This window comes from Magnolia sinica, chromosome 8, assembly GCF_029962835.1.
Source record: "Magnolia sinica isolate HGM2019 chromosome 8, MsV1, whole genome shotgun sequence".
Lineage (NCBI taxonomy): Eukaryota > Viridiplantae > Streptophyta > Magnoliopsida > Magnoliales > Magnoliaceae > Magnolia > Magnolia sinica.
The window spans coordinates 21,967,169-21,985,022 of record NC_080580.1 but is presented as its reverse complement, the minus strand read 5'-3'; the positions used below and the strand labels follow the sequence as shown (position 1 = coordinate 21,985,022).

At 39.1% G+C, this 17,854-nt stretch overlaps 1 protein-coding gene across 1 annotated transcript in view; it reads right to left on the bottom strand.

Moving 5' to 3' along the window:
- Positions 1-2,173: 2,173 nt before the first annotated feature.
- Positions 2,174-17,854, bottom strand: part of LOC131254171 (uncharacterized protein At1g24485-like) — a 28,538-nt gene continuing 12,857 nt past the window's right edge. The window contains exons 3-4 of the mRNA XM_058255173.1: positions 2,271-2,497; positions 2,174-2,184 (exon numbers count right to left, since the gene is read on the bottom strand). Coding sequence (XP_058111156.1) covers positions 2,174-2,184; positions 2,271-2,497 — 238 coding nt within the window. The remainder of the gene's footprint in view (positions 2,185-2,270; positions 2,498-17,854) is intronic.

Sequence of the window (17,854 nt, the reverse complement as noted above, 5' to 3'; positions counted from 1 at the left end):
GCAATAGGCATATCTATCCCCACTTCTTATTTGGTGTGGTCTACTTGAGTTTTGGATTTGCCTCATTTTTAAACTCATGTCCTATCATGAGCTAGAAAAGCAGACGAATGGAAAGGATTTCTCCACCATGGCCTCACCTAACTTTTGAAATCAAAAACTTCCTGGGGGTTGCTGGCAATCCACGTCCCTCCACCAACTCATCAAGTAACATGAGGAAAAAACGAGGCAAATCCAAAACTCAAGACGATAGTTTACCTCTAACCGGCGGATCTCCCCCCTCTAGCGCGTGGTCCCCTTTTCCTCAATAGGGTTGGGCTAAGTGCCGTCAGAATGGACAGTTAGCACTTTTTGGTTGGTCTATTTGTAGACACTTAGGTGTGTTTCATGATAGATGGGGCCTCTGCCTTTTTTGTGGGGCCCACCCAAAATATTTGTACATTTGCCTTTAAGAATGCAAAGAGTATCCAAATTTAAAATTTAAACAATAAATTAAAAAAATAAAAAATAAAAAAAATTGCCCAACATAGAAATATAATATTGGTGGGCACAAAAGTTTTGGATCAAATTAGCATTTTTATGTTTTAACGGCTTACATAGAATATACACATTAATGGCCACTATGACAATTATGAGAAATCCACCCCCATTCATTCGTTTTTCCAGTTGATGTTATGACATGAGGCCAAAAAATGAGGCATATCTAAAAGTTTAGTGAGCTACAAGGTAGGAAAGAGCATGTATTGATTGCCCTTCATAGGGCTACCAAAGTTTTGGGTCTGATAATATATTTCTATTTTCATTTCATCCCAATGGGAATTACCTTATGAAAAGTTTTGACTAAATAAAAACATCATGGAGGACCTGGGGAAGTTTTCAATGGTAGGCACTTCCCTAACAACTTTTTCCTACGGTGTGGCTTGCTTGAGCTTTGGATCTGTCTGGTTTTTTGAGCTCATGTCTTACCATGAGCTATAAAAATAGAAAGATAGGTATAATTTTTTTATAAATGTCACGATAGACTACACTAAAATGGAAAAAAGCAATTTATGGCCTAATTGAGGCATGCTAATGTGAAAAACTGGGTCCGTCTCCACCGAAAGGTTGGTTAGGGCAGCACTTCTCGACTTGCCGCTAATCCCCCGTTGAGTTCACCCTCATCTCAGTAGTTGGTTCCACCAGATGGATGGCTTCGGTATTCTTCACACGTGTTATATTGTTGGTGTATGGAGAACCTAGGCTATGCACACGTGTGTATTGCATTGCATATTTATGATTTTGACTTTTGACTACGCGTGGTTTGCTAACCCCACACACACCCTATCCGCACACACCGTCACACAGCACATATGCCAAGCAGGATTTTGGGACATCTGAGCCATGCATAAGGTAGGCCCTATGGTTAAGACTGCATGGTGCAAATCATGACGGTCCAATCATAAGTCAGCTGCCATGCGATAAAAAACAAAGTGGTGTCTTACAAAAGTTGATAATGGCCCACATTCAACGTACAAGTCTTGTCCGCAAGATAAGTAGGCCCCGTTATGTACGGCTCAGATATCTGTCACGTGCTGGGTTGGCAGTAGTGATACACGTAAATGTGCTCAGGGCTAGTAAACCTCTTACATTAATTCATATATTTTCGAGCTTTGCTAAGCTAACAGAAGTGTACAAGTCAGCTAATGCACACACCACACGTATGCCAGCTTGGCAAACAGATGAAATATCTAAGCCGTGGATCAGAAAGGCACCACTCAGTAGACTCGCTATGCCAAAAATCATCTCGGTTCACTAATCAGGTGAGCCACAGTTAACTAAAAAGAAAATCCGGCTGTGAAAAATCGTCCAAAGTTTTCTGATTTCTTGGCACACCTACTAAGTGGGCCACCTTTATATTTTGGCAGCAGTACTTAAACGGTGAGGTCCACATGATGGATTGCTTGTATATTTGATATTTTTGGCATGCTGGCATGTGGTGAGTGTGCATTCGATGACATTTAGACGCGTGTGTAACTTACAATCATCTTGGGATGTGCTTTCTAGCTGATATTCTTTCACAGTGAACAGCTCCATGGCGCTGATGATCGGAGGCAAATTTGAATCATTCAAGGGAGAAAGGGTCACATTGAACCATCCGAAGGTCTGATTGAACCATCCATCTGCATTCCAGCTGATCTCATTGCATATCTGGTAGCGGGGAGAAAGAACTAGAGAGTAGTACTTACCAGTTAAGTATACCTCAAATGTTCTATTCTGATCAGGCCCAAACTTACGAACTTCTGTGAAATAGAGTGTGACATATATGGACCGTTGCTGTGGGACTGGGAACGATAGGATGATCTTATCCGATGGAGATGGGGCTTCTATCGCAGTTTTGATCACAGTCAGAGGTGGATCATCATCAACGGATTGATTAAGGGATGGATAATCTGCAGTAACCGTTTTATAACCAGTCGGAATGGCTGGGTCCCAGAAACGGTCGTATTCATCATCTGGGTACCTGCAAAATGTAATTTGTAAGGCATTGGTCGTTTCTCGAGAAACAGTTATCTAGGTTTGGCTGTTTATCCACGTTACCCATGGCGTAGTATATGCCAATCCATCCGTCCAGTATGCGTTCACGTAGTCAAAAATCATATAAATGTCACCATTCGTTTCTATTTTGACGGTCCTAGTTAGTATTAGTGTAAACTGTGTATAATCGATGAATTGTCACGGATTTATGTGCTGTGAGAGAGACATTTTCAGTAATAGGCGCCCTGCAGTAGCTGTACACGAGCCGAGCCCAGCAGAGTTTGACATAAGATTGGTTTGGCTTGTGTACGTGACACCCTTTTTTTGAGTTTTAAAAGAGCCGAGCTTCAAGCCTATCTCCATTGTTTGAGTTTGGTTTCATCTGGATAATAGAAGCTTGAGCTTTATTTGGTTTAGTCCAAATATTTGAGCTGAGTCAAGTCTAACAGAACCAAGTTTGAACGGGTGTTAACTTGTTTTTTTTATTTTAATTATTAAAAAAATAATATACATAATATGAACTTTTTTAATACAAAAATAACACTACAAACACAAAAAATGTGTCATCATTTCGGCCAAACCAAAATCACCTTATAAAAAGATAAATAATTGAAAGACCGATTCGTATCATGATCCAATATCGGAAGCTATTATATATTTTTGTACACTTGAAGGTTGCCTAAACACCAGTGTTTTGGTCAATAATGGTGCAGTCGTAAATATCCTTCCAGTTAAGATAATGGTCAAGTTGAGAAAGACTTAGGATGATATGATATCGACCGAGGTGATGGTCAATAATTTCACTGGAGGAGTGACATAAGTACATGGTGTTGTATTTATCAAATTAATGATGAAAACCAAGAAGGTGCTAACCGCTTTCTTTGTGGTCAACACTTCTTCAAATTATAATGCTCTATTGGGAAAAGGCTAGATTCATTGTTTCTCATGTATTTCATAATCACTGCATCAATATGTGATTTTCTATAATCAAGAAAAAGTAGAATTTCTTTTGGCCGATTATAAATTATTTTTAGTCATGTCCAATGCGGTCAAAGCTTATTTCTATGAAAACGAGATTGGACCAATACGTTTTACAAGACGAGATGCTAAAATCAACGTATATAACATCATACAGGATATCGCTACTAAGATATATACTATCGGATGATGAGTTGTCAATGCTATAATTCCCTTTTGTGCAATTATAACTTATACCATATAAGAAATCCCATGATGACTCAGATATTGTTCAAGGTCTCATTCGCAATTAGATTAAGGTAGCTTGAGGAGACTCTACAAAGATAGGATAATGGATGCTTTGCTAATATGGTTGAAATAGTAGTACCAATTGATTAAATAGCTAAAGATGGTATTGATTTGAGTGATTTCAAATAAGCTCTAGGAAAATTGGATGATTCTCAAGCTCAGATCCAATATCTTTAAGTTGAATTGAATTTGGGAATACGGCAACATGACAAATCTACTTTTATCAGTGAATTGTTAGACTCATAGATATATGTCAAACTTACTAAGTTATTCAAAGAGTTAGGTGATTATTTTGTATGTGTCTATCATGAGTTGTTTGGAATAAAGTAAAACATGGTTGAACATAAGTTACCTATAAAAGATGACTATCAACCACATAAATAGCTGCCTAGGTAGATAATAGCCAAATTCACTTGAAAGATAAATGAAGAGATTAAACAGTTTTTAAAAGTAATGTTCATCATACCCATAAAATATGCTTATTTGATTTCAAATGTAGTATCGGTTATTGACAAAAATGATAAACTTAGAGTCTATATTGATTTTAGGAATTTAAATCGAGCCTCACTAAGAGATGAGTATCCCATGCCCATGAAGAAAAAATGATCGACCGAGCTATAGGATATCAAATGATTTCTTTTATAAATGACCACTCAGGATGTAACCAAATAAGCATTGTAACTGAAGATGTCCCAAAAAGCTTTTAGATGTCATGGACAGTTGAAAACTTTTTTTTTTGGGTCATAATATTGTTTGAACTAAAAATGCAAGAGCTACTTATCAACGAGCTATGAATGCCATTTTTCATGACAAGATTGGCCGTTTTATGGAAATTTATATTGATGATTTAATAGTTAAATCGGCTGATTTAGCTAAGCACTTCACTCACTTACAAAGATCATTCAAAAGAAAGAGGATTCATAAGTTGAAATGAACTTTCTTAAATTTTCTTTTGATGTTTCAGCTGAAAACTTTTTAAGATTTATGGTACATAAATGAGGGATCAAATTTAATCAGTACAAAGCTTGAGCAATAATGGAAGTTCAACTGCCGAGAAACAAAGCTAAGCTATAAAGGTTTTTCGACAAAGTCAATTTTATGCATCGATTCATCTCTATTTGTCTAGTAAGAATTAACGTATTTTTCTCATTGTTGAAGCTAAAACAAGGAGACAAGTTCAGGTGGTAAGCAGAACATCAGTCAGCTTTTGAAAAAAAAAAAAATATTTGAGTAAGTTAGGATTGTTGATGCTACCGGTCAAAAGTCAACCATTGAAGTTGTATGTCGCAACTTATGCAGAATCGGTTGGCGCTACGTTAGCATAAGATATTGAACACAAAAAAGGAACGAGAGGTTTATTTTCTTAGTTAAACATTATTGGATACCGAGAGGCGGTATTTTAATATATAAAAATTTATGTCTATTATTGTACTTTACGGTCACAAAATTACATCATTATTTATTGATCAAGTCATTCAATGTAATTTCAATAAATGATTTAGTTAAATATATGTTTAATCAGTCAATTCTAAAATAATGAATTGCCAAATGGGTTCTACCACTGTCTGAGTTGGATCTAATGTATGTGCCACAAAGGGCAATATAAGGGCCAACCATAGCAAATTTTTTAGCTGATCACCATTCGGATATTAGAAATCAACTTCATCCGAAGGTATTGAACATACATACATATATACATATATATATATATATATATATATATATATATATATATATATATATATATATAGCCACGACCCGTTTATGTTTTTGAGTTGCAGCCCTTAGAGAATTAAGAGAAGAAATCATCCTAGTTGACCCAATTGGAAGGAAACAAGAATTTGTGTTCCAGCTCGAGTTCAATTATACTAATAATAAAGCTAAATACGAGGCATTGATAATCGATTTAGAAATGTTAACAGAATTAGAAGACAATAATATATTAGTAATAGGTGATTCATAATTTGTAATAAACTAATTGATTGGATTATTCAAGTGAACTAGTACTACTTTGTAACTGTCTTATATTTTAGCGACTTAGTTGTTGAACAAATTCGATAAAGTTAAGACATATAACTCGGGAAAATAATATTTGATGTCAATAAAATGCCACAATTGGCAACAGGACTTTAGAGTGTTTAGGGTTAAAATAACAGAATAATAGGTGTTCGGAGGAAGTCCTTGCCTTCAGTTTTCTAAAGGGAATCGACTGAAGAAATTTGCCAAATCAAAGTGAGCGACAATGATTGGAGGGTACCAATCATAAACCTTTCTGCAGTTTCCCTATACCAAAACTAGCTGGCATAATAAGGGAACGACTATAAATTACGTTTTAATCAATAATGAATTATACTGAAGGGGAGATTATGGTGTGTTATGTGATGTTTAGGTGGGAACGATTCCATGTTACCTATTGGCGAAGCACATGAGGAAATCTGTGGAGCACATAAACTTCGGAGGAAAATAAGGCTTAGACTCAAGTGCTATGGATATTTCTAGCGGAGAGAATAACAATTGACCGTATTCAATATTTTAGAGTATGTGAAGGATGTTAGAAACATGATTCGATATAACTTGTACCAGTGACCAAGTTGCATCCTATTGTTAAACTTTGGTCATTTTAAGGATGAGGCATTTATTTAATAGTTAAACTTTATCCTTATCCATCATAAGGTCATAGTTTTATCATTGTGGCTATCAATTAATTCACTAAATAAGTAAAATGAAAGCCCATGATAGGAACTGGTCATCAAGAAATTATTGAATTCATTGAAATCCATCTAATCCACCGATTCGGGATTCCCGAATTGATTACCATGGACCAAGGCACAAATTTCTCATCTAAGGAAGTTAAAATAATGGCCAATTAATATAAAATTAAGTTATTACATTCATCACCTTACAATGCTCAGGCCAATAGCCAAATTGAGGGTAGTAATAAACTTAAAATATTTTACGCAAGATGATCAATGAAAAACCCAAAGAATGACATATTAAGTTTTCCGAGGCCCTTTAAATTTATTGAAATTCATCTCAAACAAGCACAAGGATGAGCTAATTCATGCTTACATATGAATACAATGCGGTATTACCTTTTAAGATAATTGTGCCATTGTTAAGGGTAGCTTATGAAGTTAATCTTACATTAGCTGAGCTTACAAAAGCTATGTTGGACGAACTCGAGAATTTAGATGAAATACGGTTGTAAGCTTAGACTCTATTGTGTCAAAGAAAGGCAGGATAGCCCGAGCTTATAACAAGAATGTGAAAAAGAAAGCTTTTAAATAATGCAATATGACTCGAAAGGTAATATTACCTCTAAGAGCCAATGATGTTGCTTTTCGCCAATGGTTACCCACTTGGGATAACTATTTATAGTGGTAAAGGTTTTCAATGAAGGTGCTTATATTCTTCATGATATGTGAGAAAAGGTTGCAAAAACCTAGCAATGGTCAATTTTTAAAAGCTTATCATTCAAATCTGTTGAGCTATGGAAAGATCAAGCCAAATAATGGCTAGATTAATCACAGTTTATGTATAATAGGCTAAAAGTGGCCGAGAATTAGAGACATATGTAAGGAAACATAAATTTTATTATTAAGCTAATAAGAGTAGACAAAGTGTTTCTTAGACCGATTATATATATATATATAGCCAAATGCTCAGCTGTGCACCAGTTCACATGGAACTCGTGCAAACTTTTTTTTAGAACTCATCATATGTAATGTGACTCCAAAATCTAAACAGTCCACGTGAAGAAGCACCTCATGAAACCCCCCAGCCCCAATTTTTACTTTGATCTAAAACTTTAGTGGACTGTGAAAAATGAAAACAATTTCCTTTGTTGATTTGCATTTCTCTTTGCTATAGCCCACTAGAATTTTAGATCAGGGTGAAAATTTATCCCTTGGGGTTTCGTGGGATTCGCATCACATGAACTATTCGGATTAGATGCCCATGACATGTGTGCAAAAGTGTGCATGTGCATGGGTGCGCAGGTGAGCATGACACACACACACACTCTCTCTCTCTCTCTCTCTCTCTCTCTATATATATATATATATATATATATATATATATATATATATATATATAAAATAAATACAGAGAAAAGGAAAAAACAGGAAGCCTGGTCAAGATGCAATTTAGTCGTAAGTTGTATTCATTTCTTTAAACCTTTTAAAGGCATGTTCTCTGAAGAGTTCGGCCATTTGCCTTTAAGTTTTTAAGGTTTCTCCACTCTTTAAAATATGGTTGAGGAAGCGCATAACCTGGTCGATACGACGATCGATTATGTTTGCCTTTTGCTCTGTTTCTTTCTTCTGTTCACTAATTTCATGTAACTGAGCTTGATAAATATCAAGTTGAAAGTTAATGAAATTCAGAAGAATATGTGAGTGGTCTGAATCCCTCCTTGGGTAAAGACGCTCATTATCTTAAAGATCATCATCGATCTCTTTATATTAAACTTAGAGGGTTTGTAACATCGCCTTATTGAAATGTTCTAGTCCAATGCATGCGATTATACCAGGTGCATTATATTGGCTATAGAATATGTTTGAATCCTTATGAATGACAGCATACTCATTTGCATGAGAGTCCAATATTTTATGGTCCTTTTCGACAATAAAATAAGCATTGCCGATCCGTTGGAGCTTGGCTGGAGCATCCAGAAGTTCTTTTAATGGAACATCATTTTTCTCAATGTTAGGAAACTCATAGAAAAATGGGTAAATGTCAAATTAGAGAGATGAATGAGCAAAAGAATCAATCTCGAGAGAAAGAAATTCCCTCAAGAAAGCTTGAGTCCGATCGATGGGAAAAAAGGGTGTAGTAGCCATGATAAAAAACAAAAGTTTTAAATTTAAAAGTAAGAAAGATTTGAATACATAGTGGAGAAAGAACCATTGATTCCTTTATATAAGGCTCAGGGAATCCTAGCATTCTTGAAGTCGAAGCATCATGACGATGGAAGTGTCCATTAATGTCATGAAATGTTCCTAACAAAGATGGAATGAGCAAGCACATGACTTTACATGATTGTGCCACGTTATCGAGATGGTTATTCCTTTTAAGAATTGCAGAAGAAAAAAAAAAGTATCATAGGCATTGTTAAAGAAGAAGGTACTATGGCTGATTGCATTAAAAATAGAGAATTATAGGCTGACCATAAATTAGTTGATGAGGTAGACAAATATATAGCAATTAGTACTCAAAGGAAGAAAAAGTGACAATTATCTCTAATATATAGCATCGATCGCCTAGCTTTTTGTCGATAAAGAGCAGTTCTACTCTTAATGGCCAAGCATACCATCTCGCTAATCAATGGAATATGCTCTTGTATGAAGACACTCAATGTATTGACTTTATCTTTCTGACCACATTTGATCTTGGTAAAAGATGTTTCTTCTTCTTTTAACACCTCTAGCTTATCCTTTATCACTAAGATTTGAGCCTTCAAGTTAGTTAAAGTTGAGTCTGACTCCTTCAGTTTGTCATAGATGGTGGAAAGATGTTCCCTAGTAGTTGTGATCTTGATCATTTTGAGGGACATGACCATATACTCATACTAAAATTTATCAACCGCCATAACTGCATCCTCATATTCATGAATTAGATTAAAAAATTCATAGAGTACATGCATCCTAGTCGATGAGGATTTGTTAGACCGAGAGAGTTTGGTAGTGATAGATAAGATGATTAAGTCTATTATTTGATCTTGAAGAAATGATGTTAGAAACCATGAAGTGAATGAGAACTAATAATTCCTCTTGAAATTGCTGGAGTTCCGGTGAAGGCATTGGGGACTTAGCCACCAAGTTATCATTGACGAAGGCTTATTCGAAGGAGGACAAAATATCTTCTATAGGATGGGTATCCTCAGGTGATGGAGAGAGGGCACTAGAAGTATCAATTGGTATGGTTAATACAACAGGAACATTGGATGTAGGGATCTTTATGAGTACAAATCGATCATGGGAAGTTTCAATTGGGCGAGAGAATTCCTCTTTTATTTCTCCTGCTTAGTACGCGATGACTACCCTACAAATGTTAATAGGGATAGGATCTATCTGCTCAGTCAGTTCTAAGGATGAAGCAGATTAAATGGAAGAAGCTAGAATCACATGAAAAATGGCCGCCCTAGATGAATCTTACAGTATTGGCACAACTGACTCTACAACTCCCTAACCCTAATCACGAACGAGTGACGAAGTCATAGACTATAAAAGGAGAATGAAAGACTCCATAGGATGATACGCTATTACCTCTTCCTGAGTGTGACTTTTTGCCTAGCTTTCTGGTCGACGAATGTCACTAATAGTCTCTTTAGAGTTCAAAACATCCAGTCTTTATATAGGAGACTAACTTGTCTAGACTAGAGTAACTAAGATTAATGTCTCGACCTGAGGAAACAATGTAGAGGAGGCTATGAACTCCTTGGTCACTATGAAAAAGAAAAGAATGGAATTAGAAGAAATATTGGAATATGAAAATACAAAATAATAATAATAATAATAATAATAATAATAATAATAATATAAACAACATCCACTTAAATCAGACCAAACAATGATGGTGAAAATTCTTTAAAATTTTGGTGGGATCAATGACCAAAGCTAGAGCTCGGTTAGAACAAGGGAAAGGAGGAGGATTGAGCCAATATGATTTGAGAAAATGATTAAAATGGATATTGGGATCATTCAATCTTTCTTTTTCTCTTCGACATTTATTAAAGGCTATATTGAAGTCAGCATTCTATGCCCTTTATGTGCCTCTTTTATCTCTTAAGAGTTGTGAAAAAGGAATACCCAGACAAAACTTGGTTTTATAATATTTTTTGAAAACTGTAATACATTCGGCTGAAAAAGAAATACCTGAAGTTTTCGAAGTCGACTAACTAGAATGAGTAAGAGATGTTGGAAGAGGGGCTGAAAGAGGTCCAAGCTCTGAAATCTTCAGAATAGTCGGCCGGAGGCACAATAGATGCTTGGATGGATGAAGCACTAAAAACAACTTTGACTGAACCTGTAGCTGTAGTCATTCAACGCTTTGGTTCAAGTGAGGCTAGCTCGACTAATCTTATTTGTTATGGATAAAACTAGACCAATTTGATACTTGGGGCGTGGTAGGTGATTATTGGAGGAAGCTCCTCGAGAAGGATCGGACTACTGACCCGACCTCAAACATTGAACTCGGCCTCCATGACTAACCAGAGTGGCGACCACAGATCTCGACCTCGATTGTCAACCTTGGTCTCACTTGACAGCTCAGGAGATTGGCCTCGGTAGATAACCTTGATGGTCAACCTCGACTAGTAACCTTGGTCTCGGATACCACCCACAACCCACCGTATATGGGTATGATTTCCTAGTGAGATCTCAGCTGAAGATCAAGCCGAGCGAGGCGCGATGTATCCGGGGACTGTCACGCCCCAAACTTGGAAATCGGATTCACAGGAATCCTGATCGCCAAATCCGGTGCCGACAGCCTCTGTAGTACCCCATTCTCGGCTCCTAGCGCCCATATGCTAGGTTTCGATCTTGGGATCTTGCGAGGGTTTTTTAATGTACATTTATCTCGTGAGAAGCATAACCACAAGTTTACCCAAATCACAAAAGCAACATCACCATCACATATCAACTAATATAAACATTTGAATACAATGTTGAAAGGAAAATACATATGTCAAAATCAAAGTTCCAGAAGTCAGCTACATGCTCCAAGCTCCACGCTATTGTAACATAACATTACCTGCACGCATCTATCGTGCATAAGCTTATAGAAAACTTAGAGGGTGGTGTAAGTGTGTGCACAAGGTAAGTGTCAAGTATTCAATCCAATGCCATAATCATACAATATCAGAAATACTGGTAAGATCATGAATCATACGATATCAAAGTAAGTGGAAATACTGACAAGTTCATGAGTCAATCAATATCAGAATACGCAATATAGATCAACTATGCAAATAAGGAGTTATAAAGAGCCAAATATCAGATGTCAAGGATACAATGCAATATACAATTCCTGATGAGTATCACGAATAACGTCAGCCGTATTTAGATCATATAAATGCAGAAACACAGTAACCCAAAATGCCATATGCAGCGGATGTAATGCAATATGCGGTGCGAATGGAATGACCATGCTGGGGTGTGAAGTCGGGATGATAGTACGTAGTATCGCATGTTATGGGGTCCATCACAAGGGACTTCTATCCAAACTAGTCCTATACTTAAATTTGGATAGTCAGACTCATTGTGGTAAACTCCTGATCTTAGGTTAGTCGCGCGCCCCAACTGAAATCTTGGTCATTGCGAATATACACATAACAAATAGTTGCGTACCACCAGCCTGAGTGGATAGTGAATGAATGAATGAATGAGTATGCAACTCCTGCTCAATAAGTCCACATATTAGTACTATTCATCTCTGGGATCATCACCGGGGTTTATTACAGTCTAAACCAGCTTGTTGCCCCATTAAGCGCACAACTGGGTAAGTGAAAGAGACCTCACTATCTGCTTACCAATATTGGGTCCGGCTCATCGATAGGGGACCCATTCCTCAAGCTGGTCAGATTCAGCCTAGCATTGCCTACTCCCTCAGGCGAGTAAGGCTACACCCCCTCCTAACCGACCACGACACAGTGGGAGACACGGCCTACTGGTATACGACCCTCATGCGCTCATATATATCTACTTGGTCTTGACTTTGGGGGCATCCTCTAGTACCAAGAGGGTTTAGGGATTTTCATCCAGGGCCATTTATGACAGCTCGATGCTAATAACATATTTCTAGTGTCTCATCTGGCCATCTATGATATGCCTGTGGAGGCTACGGCCCTGATGTCGCTAGGGCGTACAACAATCACAACACAATGCAAGATGCATGAGTCATACAATTTAGTCATGCATTAATCCTGCGCATGTCGTGCGCCATGTGAGATAACCTCCGCCTATCAGGGGTCTCATATCATCCTGCCCAATGACATATGCAATGGTCAATCACATCTCATAATAAGCATGCAGATGATGCGTATGGGCATGTATCATCATGCTATGCTATCACATACTCATAATCAGTATTAATAACCGGCAACAACAATCGGCCTCAACAATATAGACATTTAACCAACATTGCTCCCAAGGAATGACCCACATAGAGTCAAACATATAATGGGCCCAAGGCCTCGCACAAAGATCTAATATATAATACAATAGACCTTACTCAAGGGCCACATATACACAACCGGTGGGCCCTGCTCATGGGCCTCAAATACATGACATGTGGGCCCTGCACATGGGTCTTGAATACATCAAATGGGCCATGCACATGAGCCTAATACATATCACAATGGGCCTTGCCCATAGGCCATGAATACATTACAAGGGACCTTATCCATGGGCCATGAATACATCACAATGGGCCTCAATTACAGGTCGCATATACATCATATAGGTCTCGACAATCGGCCTTGGCAATCAAAATTGACACTCAAAATCGGCCTCGATACTCGGCCTCGACAATCAAAATCGGCCTCGATAAATCGGAATCGGCCTCGACAATCGGCCTCGACAATTAGGATTGGCCTTAATAATCGGCCTCGACAATCAAAATCTGCCTCGACAAGAATGAGCCTAGCAAGGCCTAAGGGAAAGTCACAATGTGGACATCCAACCATCATTGCCCATCAATGTGGACGTCTAACCAACATTGCTCCCAAGGAGTGGCCTTCATAGGGCCGGACATATAGTGGGCCCTTGGCCTCTCACAAGGGCCTCATACACAACATAATGGGCCTCATCGTATGGACAGAAAATATATCACAATGGGCCACAAATAAATTAAGTCGGGCCCCATTCAAGGGTCGAAATATATGTCTTCAAATACACAACAAGTGGGCCCTGTGCATAGGTCTCATATGTATCAAATGGGCCACGCCAACAGGCTTAATACATATCACAATGGGTTGCACGATATGGGCCAAATACACATCACAATGGGCCTCACTCAAATGGGTCGCAAATACAACAAATTGGGCCTCATACAAGGGCCTCATATGTTACATCGGGCCTTACCAAATGGACCCAAATACATAACATCGGGCCTCATCAAATGGGCCCCAAATACATCAAATCGGGCCCACAGTTCTAGGTGGGCTATCTACACCATACATCTTTATTTAGAGATCATTTTAGAGTGCTACCCAAATGGATCATAATGGGAAATAACAGTGATGATAATGATTTATCACCGTTAGAGTACTAGGGCGCACCACAATGTTTATTTTCCATCCAAACCTGCTCATACGGTCACAGAAACCTGAATCAAGAGGAAGAACAAATTTCATTCTGGTCCAAAACTTTCGCACTCCCAAAAGGGGTTTCAATGGTAGACATTCAATCCCTCACTGGTTGCAGTGTGGTCCACCTGATAAACAGCATGGATATAGAATAAATACATCAAGGGTGGGTCCCATTGGTAAAACAGGTGGACGGCTGGATTTACAGCATGTACATCAAGGTCGGCCTACATGGTACTGTCCAGAAATGGACGGTACAATATGCAATACATATATTAAGGTGGGGTCCACTCCCCATGTGAAATAGATGGACGGCTGGATATATATATATATATATATATATATATATATATATATATATATATATATATATATATATATATATATATATATATATATCACCCGTGTCAAAGGGGCCTGCCGTCCCTAGTAGATGGACAACGTGGATATATCACGCATGCATTTTGGTGGGTCCCATAGAGGGACGGTGTGTGTACAACACATGCATCTAAGGTGGGCCATACAATGCAATGGGGCCCATGGCTCAAAATAGTTTAACTGTGTGGGTATGATACACACATCATGGTGGGGCTTGGGACTTAAAATCAAGTAACCAGTGGCTTGTGTGGGCCACACTGTACACACAGGTAAGTGGTTACCCTCCATTAAAGCACTCATATTCATTTGTTGGGCCCACCAAGCTGTGGTTCACAAATCCAACCCATCCATTATGTGTATCCCACTTGGTTAAAGAGTCAGACCAAGTTTTAGGTACATCCAGATCTCATATGAGCCCCAGCAATTGCTTTTATATGCTTAGCATGTCTTCATAAGATTGTAGATGGTGTGGGTCCCCTGAGTTCTATTTACGACTGATTTTTGGAGGCACCCATAAATAAAAGGGACCCATCAAATGGACGGTGTGGATGCTCCACATGCATCACGGTGGGGGTTCGAGGTAGGGCCCTCTCTCCCTGCCCGTCTTAAGCTAGGACGCTGCTTACGTCAACGTCCGCTGGACGCTGACAGCATGTGAGACCCGACCCGAGTTCGCATGTGTGCATGTGTGTGTGTGAGTATGCATTCCGTCCATCTTGATCCCGCGGTCCTACCGGTCGAATCCCGGCGACCCGTGACCCTTGGATAGTGTTTGCGGTCATCCGTGAGCCTAGTCATGAAGACCCGACTCGGATCGAGTTGAGACCTATACCATTGTGACCGCATCGTCGTTGCGATTCCAACGACGTGTCTTGTGCATTCATCCGACTTATAGATCAAAAGTTGTGAGCATTTCATCATGTGGCCCACTTTTTGTACAAAAGCATATGGACCACTCTCAGGCACAAGTTCCCATGCACACCACCCACACACACTATAATTCCCATGGAATAAACACTACCCATCCTAAACACTACCCACACCTAACCTACCCTAGCAAGCATTGTTTGTATCACCATAGGTTATGATTTCTTTCTCTAACCAAGGAGGGAGAGTAATGATGACTCCCCTACAACCTTCCCTTCCTCTCTCTCCTCCTTCATTCTCTCATTTTCCTCTTCCATGGAAGAATTTCCAGCCCTCCCTCTCCCAATTTCCAGCAACTTCCCCTTCCTTTCTTCCTCCATCTAGCCACCACAAATTCATCTTGACCATTGAACCTTTAAGCTTGGAGCTTGGAGTACCTAGTGTTGGTGGTAGCTTGAAGATTCAAGGTGGGTGATTATAATTATTGATCTTATTTTCTACCCTTTGATCTTTTTTCTTTCTAGATGGATCATATGGGACCCACCAATCCATGGTGGGGATCCCATTTGATCCCATGGATGTGGCCCTTTGGCCCATCCTACATGCATGTCATGATCCATGATGGGGCCATTCTCCATGGACCCCATCATGATGTATTTTATAATCAACTCCATCTTAAGGTCATCTAGACCCTAAGGATCATGTTGGGATGGCATCCCAACCATCCATAACAATTATATATCATGCATGTAGTGATTTTATGTTGCATGTAAAATCAATGTAGTTGTATGGGTATGATTCACTCTTGGGAGGGCCCACTAGTGGCGGGGCCCTACCCCCATGGCCGGATTACTCTCTTTCCTTCTTTTCTTTCTCTGATGTATGGATGATAGTGTGTGTGTGGCCCATTTATAGTGGGCCTTGGATGTCCCAAAATAAATAAAAATAAAAATCCAGCAAGGTGAGATGCTCTTATCACCTAACTCCATGATCATCGGACACCTTAATCAAATGCATGCAAGTGTCCTAGTTCTAGTATGTGATCTGGACTTATGTGGGGCCCACTGAGGAAGGCTACACACCCTTTTTATGGCTGGGATTATTGAGATATAAGCTGATGTGTCCAGCCATGTATTGCTGTCCAAAAACTTGGACTGTTGCATGGATTGTCATGTTCAATCTTTGGCATGGATTTTTGGATCATGATTGTCATTATTTTCTTTATAAGTATGGAGTGTAATGAGAAGGTGTGGACCCCACCATGAGGTGTGATGGGTCATACCTCAGATGGTCCATGATATGGTACCCAAAAAGGAGGCCCATAGGGGTGGGCGGTCCACCTTGTTGGGCTGTCCAACCCACATGTATGGAGGGAAAACATACACTTCAGCTTGGTTTCTCTGAAGGATGGGCCACTTTTATGGACCCCACCTTACTTTATTTTATGAAGAAAATACTAAACCTCCATTTTTCCCCTCTTGGATGAAGGTTGGGCCCACCTTATTGGGTAAACAATGCATGGACAGCAACATCCCTTCCTGGACAGATTGAAATTCCTAATTTAATTAAAATATTTATGAGTATCCAAAAATCATAAAATTTTACAGAGAGGTGGTTCACTTATGGTAGGACCCACCTACAAAATTTTGGGGCCAATGGACACCTGTACACACCATGGTGGTGGCTGGACTGGCCCATTACAATACGGTGTCCAGATCAGTCCGATTTTTAGGACAGATTGATTTCTTTAAATAAATTAAAATATTTATATATGTCTAAAAATTCTGAAATTTTGTGGAGATATGTTCCACCCATTCTAAGACCCACTTACCAAATTTCAGGGCCAATGGACCTCTGTGTACACCGTGGCAAGGGCCGGACTAGCCCACCACGTTGGGACGTCCAGGTCAGTCCGATTTTCTGGACAGTCTATTTTATTTAAATAAATTAAAATATTTATAAGTGTCCAAAAATCTTGAAATTTTGTGGGGGTGTAGGTCACCTATGGAAGTATCACTTTGTAAAATTTCAGATCCAAAATACATTTGAGTTGCCCGTGGTATGGCTGGAAGTGGTCTGCTAGGCAAGGACGCCCAGGCTGGGGCATGTAGCCTGCTTCGTGGGCCCACCTCGATGTGTTGAATGTCCCACCACCCATCCATGTAGGGTCCTTAGGGGATTGATCATACTTGCCCCCTTTTTATTCAATTAGAACACATTAGGTGGATTTTTGGGCCATATACCCCAGGCCCATAGGATTGCCTACACATGGGACATCCCTGCCTTAGGCTACTGCTGGGCTTGCATTCTAACAGTCTGGCCCATTTCATACATGTATTGTATATCCTCTCTCATCTGGTGGGGCCCACAGTGATGTGTGTGAGCCATCCAGAATTAATTATACTAAAAAAAATACTTCTAATGCTGAACTCCAACCAACCCAGAAATTTGGGTGGGCTGGAATTTGGCATTGAGCCCAATAACTATTGCCTATAGATGTTCTTTGGGGCAATATGGCCCACTAGA